The 8,349-nt window shown below is 29.7% G+C and overlaps 1 protein-coding gene across 2 annotated transcripts in view; it reads right to left on the bottom strand.

Moving 5' to 3' along the window:
* The window catches only part of LOC145260324 (myosin-VIIa-like), a 965,294-nt gene that overhangs the window by 775,728 nt on the left and 181,217 nt on the right, over positions 1 to 8,349 (bottom strand). For both annotated transcript variants that reach the window (XM_080118214.1, XM_080118215.1), the window contains exon 7: positions 6,398 to 6,547. In XM_080118214.1, coding sequence (XP_079974340.1) covers positions 6,398 to 6,547 — 150 coding nt within the window. The remainder of the gene's footprint in view (positions 1 to 6,397; positions 6,548 to 8,349) is intronic.

Genomic DNA, 8,349 nt, shown 5'->3' with positions numbered 1-8,349 from the left:
ATCGATTCTTCAAAAATTTAAACAAAGAATTATGATAAAGAAAAAACCCTTAACCCATGGATTTTCTAAGGCAGATGCTTTTCATAAAAGGATAAACATAAGTAAAAGAAAATGCATCACTGGTTAACATAAATTTGAAAATATATTTAAAAAACTTTGTTGTGAACAATAACACATTTTCCATCAAACAACAAAGAAAAAAAAATCAATCAGTTAATGAAATAGTAATCTATGTAGCCACAGGAAGAATCTAGAATATCACACACACACATTATATATATATATATATATATATATATATATATATATATATATATATATATATATATATATATAATGTGTATATATACAAGGTGACCCCCCAAAAAACGGGCTCCAACTCTAATTAGGCCCCGTTTCTTAGTGTTTTGTCCGAATGAAATGAAACTTTGGTCATAACTAGTTTATTATATTCAAAACATCACATCAAAACACTAGGGTCTTTGGCCTTTTTTCTGCGTTCTATAGCATATGTTCTAGATGGCCTCCATTTAGCTTTTGTTTTTTTGGGGTCACCCAGTGTGTGTGTGTGTGTGTGTATATATATATATATATATATATATATATATATATATATATATATATATATATATATATATATATATATAAATAATGGTTACATTGGCCATGTGGTTTGTTCCTTGCTAATGGAGTCAAAGATGCCTTTATTCCTGGGTTCAAATCTCTCAATCGGCTGTAATTGTAACTTCCTGCACTGACGATTCCCAAAAGGATGAAACACTAGTGTCTATAGGTATTAAAAATAATTATAGTACATATATATATATATATATATATATATATATATATATATATATATATATATATATATATATGAATGGAAATGTATAAAAAAGAATACGAAAAGTATAAAAGCTTATAATTTTTCTTTATTCGTTTTCAATTGGTGACGTGCAGGAATACAAAATAATATTATGAAAAAAAAAAAATTAAAAAACTTTTTTTTATAAGTACGTAATTTTTTATAAGTACATAATTTTCGACCTATCCCTCAGTCTTCATCGGTGTAGTGAAAGTATGAGCATATATATATATATATATATATATATATATATATATATATATATATAGATATATATATATATGTGTGTGTGTGTGTGTGTGTTTACACATATTTGTGTATGTATGAGAGAGAGAGAGAGTGGGGTGTGTGTGTTTGTCTGTCTGTCTAATCATTTGAATAAACTCTTATTTTCTACAAGTGGTATCTAAATAAAATGGCGCCAGTCCTTGACATTTTTTTTGTCCCTTTAAGAGCATATTGACACACCTTTCGAACTGAAAGTCCGGTTTTGATAATCATCTGGCCACCATCCAGTTGACGGTTTTATACAAGTTTTAAATTTCTTGATTAATTTCAACAAGAATTGGTAGTTAGTGGTATTTTGACGAATGTTATTTCTGAAATGTTCTTGTGTTTTTGCAGTCGACGTGTGTTTCAAAGATTAGCAGGATGTACTAACTGAAAGTTTTTAAAATTGGTCACCCGGAAAAAAAAAGAAAGAAAGACTGACTTCTTAAAACTTATTCTTATTTCTGTTTGAAAGCACACATTTCTAACATGAGCTTTAATATGCATCCTACAAACGGTGTTGAGTTATTAATGGAAGTAAAAAACCGACTTATTTTCTTCTTCATATTGTAGTCAGCTGGAAAACAGGCCAGCGAAACAGAGTTTCACGGGTCGGCAGTTCTTGGGTAGAAGCTGTGTTCATAGAATTTGCTTTTAGATGGGAAACTATTAATAGTCGATGTAGCGCGACAAGTGTTGTTTGTTAAAGTTTGGCAAAGTTTAATAACAAAATTAATTTATATCAGTGTAAAAAAAAAAAATTGGATATAAATTTTGAATAAATGAATGTTTTTAGTTTTAATGTTTCTGTGGGTATATTTGTATGCCCTGCTAAAAGTAAAAAAAAAAAAAAAAGAAAAGTCAACAAAACAAATACCCACAAAGTTAGTATTTTCTTGATCAGCATCGCCTAGGATGAATAATATCTAAAATTTAGAAAAAAAAAAAAGTTCATTCTCTGATGCTAAACTAGTAAATATTTTGTTAGAAGTATAGGTCGGTTTTCCAGCCAAGTTATATGCTAACTGAAATAAATTAAATCTTATTATTTTATCAAGGAGTTAATTCCCTTATGCCGACTCATCCCTTGAGAATTCTGTAAAAATGAGTTGCATGTATGTGTGTACATGCCCAAATATAAAAATTAGCTATGCAGAGAAAAAAAAAGGAAGAGAATTAAACTGGAAAGGGTAAAAAATAGAAAGATTAAGTTTAAATAAAAATATATTACACTTTTGCCTCGAGCAATGGCGGATAGCCTTGCTAGTTTTAAATAAAGAGACATATCCATTTCATATTTAATATTTAGTTGACAATGGTGGATAACCTTGTTAGTTTTAAATATAGTGACATCAATTACATTTATTTAAGGAATATTTAACTAACAATGGCGGGTAGCCCTGCTAGGGCCAAATAAAATTTACATATGAAACTGATGGGTTGTTTCAACCTGTTTAAAATAGAGCCATGTTTTTTTTTTCCAAAATTGTCAATTGTGAAAAGTTCATATAGAATGATACTATAGAAGCTATGTTCAATTAAAATACTATAGGGCCTATGTTCAATTAAAATACTATAGGGCCTATGTTCAATTAAAATACTATAGGGCCTATGTTCAATTAAAATACTGTAGAGCCTATGTTAAATTAAAATACTATAGAGCCTATGTTCAATTAAAATACTATAGAGCCTATGTTCAATTAAAATACGATAGAGCCTATGTTCAATTAAAATACTATAGAGCCTATGTTCAATTAAAATACTATAGAGCCTATGTTCAATTAAAATACTATAGGGCCTATGTTCAATTAAAATACTATAGAGCCTATGTTCAATTAAAATACTATAGGGCCTATGTTCAATTAAAATACTATAGGGCCTATGTTCAATTAAAATACTATAGGACCTATGTTCAATTAAAATACTATAGAGCCTATGTTCAATTAAAATACTATTGGGTCTATGTTCAATTAAAATACTGTAGGGCCTATGTTCAATTAAAATACTATAGAATCTATATTCAATTAAAATACTATAGAGCCTATGTTCAATTAAAATACTATAGGGCCTATGTTCAATTAAAATATTGTAGGGCCTATGTTCAATTAAAATACTGTAGGGCCTATGTTCAATTAAAATACTATAGGGCCTATGTTCAATTAAAATATTGTAGGGCCTATGTTCAATTAAAATACTGTAGGGCCTATGTTCAATTAAAATACTGTAGGGCCTATGTTCAATTAAAATACTATAGGGCCTATGTTCAATTAAAATATTGTAGGGCCTATGTTCAATTAAAATACTATAGGGCCTATGTTCAATTAAAATACTATAGGGCCTATGTTCAATTAAAATATTGTAGGGCCTATGTTCAATTAAAATACTGTAGGGCCTATGTTCAATTAAAATACTGTAGGGCCTATGTTCAATTAAAATACTGTAGGGCCTATGTTCAATTAAAATACTATAGAAGCTATGTTCAATTAAAATACTATAGAGCCTATGTTCAATTAAAATACTATAGAAGCTATGTTCAATTAAAATACTATAGAGCCTATGTTCAATTAAAATACTATAGGGCCTATGTTCAATTAAAATATTGTAGGGCCTATGTTCAATTAAAATACTATAGGGCCTATGTTCAATTAAAATATTGTAGGGCCTATGTTCAATTAAAATACTATAGGGCCTATGTTCAATTAAAATACTGTAGGGCCTATGTTCAATTAAAATACTGTAGGGCCTATGTTCAATTAAAATACTGTAGGGCCTATGTTCAATTAAAATACTATAGAAGCTATGTTCAATTAAAATACTATAGAGCCTATGTTCAATTAAAATACTATAGAAGCTATGTTCAATTAAAATACTATAGGGCATATGTTCAATTAAAATACTATAGAGCCTATGTTCAATTAAAATACTATAGAAGCTATGTTCAATTAAAATACTATAGAGCCTATGTTCAATTAAAATACTATAGGGCCTATGTTCAATTAAAATACTATAGGGCCTATATTCAATTAAAATACTATAGGGCCTATGTTCAATTAAAATACTATAGGGCATATGTTCAATTAAAATACTGTAGAGCCTATGTTCAATTAAAATACTATAGGGCCTATGTTCAATTAAAATACTATAGGGCCTATGTTCAATTAAAATACTATAGGGCCTATGTTCAATTAAAATACTATAGGGCATATGTTCAATTAAAATACTATAGGGCCTATGTTCAATTAAAATACTATAGGGCCTATGTTCAATTAAAATACTATAGGGCATATATTCAATTAAAATACTATAGAGCCTATGTTCAATTAAAATACTATAGAGCCTATGTTCAATTAAAATACTATAGGGCATATATTCAATTAAAATACTATAGGGTCTATGTTCAATTAAAATACTATAGAGCCTATGTTCAATTAAAATACTATAGGGCCTATGTTCAATTAAAATACTATAGAGCCTATGTTCAATTAAAATACTATAGGGCCTATGTTCAATTAAAATACGATAGGGCCTATGTTCAATTAAAATACTATAGGGCCTATGTTCAATTAAAATACTATAGGGCCTATGTTCAATTAAAATACTATAGAGCCTATGTTCAATTAAAATACTATAGGGCCTATGTTCAATTAAAATACTATAGAGCCTATGTTCAATTAAAATACTATAGGGCCTATGTTCAATTAAAATACTATAGAGCCTATGTTCAATTAAAATACTATAGGGCCTATGTTCAATTAAAATACGATAGGGCCTATGTTCAATTAAAATACTATAGGGCCTATGTTCAATTAAAATACTATAGGGCCTATGTTCAATTAAAATACTATAGAGCCTATGTTCAATTAAAATACTATAGGGCATATATTCAATTAAAATACTATAGGGTCTATGTTCAATTAAAATACTATAGAGCCTATGTTCAATTAAAATACTATAGAGCCTATGTTCAATTAAAATACTATAGGGCCTATGTTCAATTAAAATACTATAGGGCCTATGTTCAATTAAAATACGATAGGGCCTATGTTCAATTAAAATACTATAGGGCCTATGTTCAATTAAAATACTATAGAGCCTATGTTCAATTAAAATACTATAGGGCATATATTCAATTAAAATACTATAGGGTCTATGTTCAATTAAAATACTATAGAGCCTATGTTCAATTAAAATACTATAGGGCCTATGTTCAATTAAAATACTATAGAGCCTATGTTCAATTAAAATACTATAGGGCCTATGTTCAATTAAAATACTATAGGGCCTATATTCAATTAAAATACTATAGGGCCTATGTTCAATTAAAATACTATAGGGCATATGTTCAATTAAAATACTGTAGAGCCTATGTTCAATTAAAATACTATAGGGCCTATGTTCAATTAAAATACTATAGAACCTATGTTCAATTAAAATACTATAGGGCCTATGTTCAATTAAAATACTATAGGGCCTATGTTCAATTAAAATACTATAGGGCATATGTTCAATTAAAATACTATAGGGCCTATGTTCAATTAAAATACTATAGGGCCTATGTTCAATTAAAATACTATAGGGCATATATTCAATTAAAATACTATAGAGCCTATGTTCAATTAAAATACTATAGAGCCTATGTTCAATTAAAATACTATAGGGCATATATTCAATTAAAATACTATAGGGTCTATGTTCAATTAAAATACTATAGAGCCTATGTTCAATTAAAATACTATAGGGCCTATGTTCAATTAAAATACTATAGAGCCTATGTTCAATTAAAATACTATAGGGCCTATGTTCAATTAAAATACGATAGGGCCTATGTTCAATTAAAATACTATAGAGCCTATGTTCAATTAAAATACTATAGAGCCTATGTTCAATTAAAATACTATAGAGCCTATGTTCAATTAAAATACTATAGAGCCTATGTTCAATTAAAATACTATAGGGCCTATTTTCAATTAAAATACTATAGAGCCTATGTTCAATTAAAATACTATAGAGCCTATGTTCAATTAAAATACTATAGGGCCTATGTTCAATTAAAATACTGTAGAGCCTATGTTCAATTAAAATACTGTAGGGCCTATGTTCAATTAAAATACTATAGGGCCTATGTTCAATTAAAATACTATAGAGCCTACGTTCAATTAAAATACTGTAGGATCTATGTTCAATTAAAATATATTAAAAAAAAAAAAGATTTTCTTTAGATTTTAATGAATTTTACAGAAATTGGAATCAATTTATGTCACTCACCTGAAAATTTTCAAACCCAAAAATATCCAAGATTCCTGCAAATCTTGCCCGAGTTGTTGCAGGGTTGATGCATTTGTTTATACTGTCCACGAGCCAAGCAAATGTTCGGGAGTATAACGCCTTTGCCATTGCATGGCGATTTTCACTTGACTGAAACAAAAAAAAAACTATTTTTGAAAAACAAGTTCACCTTTTTCGATCAACAACAAAATAAAATAACTTATTGTGCCATGCTAATCATGTATCAAGTCTCATGATTACAGCGGTACCCAATGCCCGATGTTTACTTTATTCAAGCATCTCATTTGCATATTATATACTACATAAACAATGATATGCATGGAGTCAAGAACAATTTTATTTTTTAATTAAAAAAAAAAAATGGTGTTTCCATTCAGGGTAATTATTTTTTAATGCTTTTCACCCCAAACAAGGCATTAAGTTGGAGGGGCTACTATTTGGGACCAGATTTGCAGGGATACTATTTAGGGAGTTGGGCAGCGAGATGTCTGCTCACATTACATTTGAACTTCTGCATGTCAGTACAGTCAGGAAAGCAGGGACCTGCGAGGGAGTTCCAAAGTTTAGAAGTTGAAGAGAAAAAATTGTTTGACGAGAAGGCTTCCAGAGACTTCTACAATATAAGGTTGGGATTTTGTTACTTGTCAGTTGAGGATTATTTACATTGATAGGGTACAAGTGCTTGAAGTTTGTCGGAACACATTCTGTTAAAATGCTTGTAAACAGATACAGGAATGCAACATTTTGATGATGGAACAGAGGTTGGAGCTTGGTTGATAGTGCGTAACCTATTAGGTTGGCGACTCTTTTTTTTTTTTTTTTAACTCTGTCTAGGCGAGACTAGTAGCAGATGTAGCAACAATACTGTATGCGTGAATGAATGGTACAGCATACTCTCAGGTGTAGGTAATTTTCTAGTATGGTAGAGACAGCTCATTTTCTTTGCAGCAGCCTTGGCAATACCCTCAATGTACAGGATGGAATGATAAAATTCTTTCCCTAAAAAAAACAACAAGCTACTATTTGGGACAAAATTTGCAGGGATATTATGCCGGGAGTTGAGTAGCAAGATGTCTGTTCACATTACATTTGAACTTTTGCATGTCAGTACAGTCAGGGAAGCAGGGACCAGGAAGGGAATTCCAAATTTAAGCAGTTCGAGGAAAGAAGCTATTTGAGTAAAAGGCTTTACGGCATCTACGGATATCTACAGTGTAGGGGTGGGATTTTGCTGCTTGTCGAGGGCATTTACGTCCCTCTCAAATCAGTTTTTACCCACTTCTAATTGCATTAAGTTTAATGGAGAGAGGACAGTTTAAAAGGGACACTCAGATTTTTTTTATTTAGCTTCTTTAAAAACTTCTAAATATTCAGCTATAGAGATATTTTTTTATTATTATTTTGTGATTACTGTAAAAATTAATATAATATGTGCATGTATTTTCCGAAACATAAAACATACAATTGTGAGGTATATAAATTTTAATAAATATAAATTTTAATAAATATAAACATACATTTTAGTTTCACTGTGAGTTTAAAAACAAGTGAAGCATTCATGATCCCTCGTGAAGGCATAGTGAACGAGGCATAAAAAATAACTAAGTTCAGCATTTGCCCCCCCCCATCCCCCGCCCTCATTTAGCCCCAAAAGTTCCCAAGGGACGTCAAATTCTGGTGAAAATGAACAAACGATACAGTTTTAGGCCTTATATTTAAATTTGAGTTCTGCACCATGCAAAAAAAAAAAAAAAAAAGAAATGACTAAGTCCATCATTTAGCCCCAAAAGTTATTGTGAAATAGAGACAAACAAAATTATATGGAAATCAGTTAGTTACAAATTTTCAGAAAGTTGTATAAAAATCCAAGGAATCAATTTTTTTTTTAATAAGCACAAAAGTGTCAATTTTAGCCATTTTAACCTGAAAGG

The sequence above is a fragment of the Euprymna scolopes genome, chromosome 36 (assembly GCF_053919585.1).
Source record: "Euprymna scolopes isolate OS-2025 chromosome 36, ASM5391958v1, whole genome shotgun sequence".
In the NCBI taxonomy this organism is placed as follows: domain Eukaryota; kingdom Metazoa; phylum Mollusca; class Cephalopoda; order Sepiida; family Sepiolidae; genus Euprymna; species Euprymna scolopes.
The sequence above is the reverse complement of the archived record's forward strand: the minus strand, read 5'-3'. Positions and strand labels throughout refer to the sequence as shown.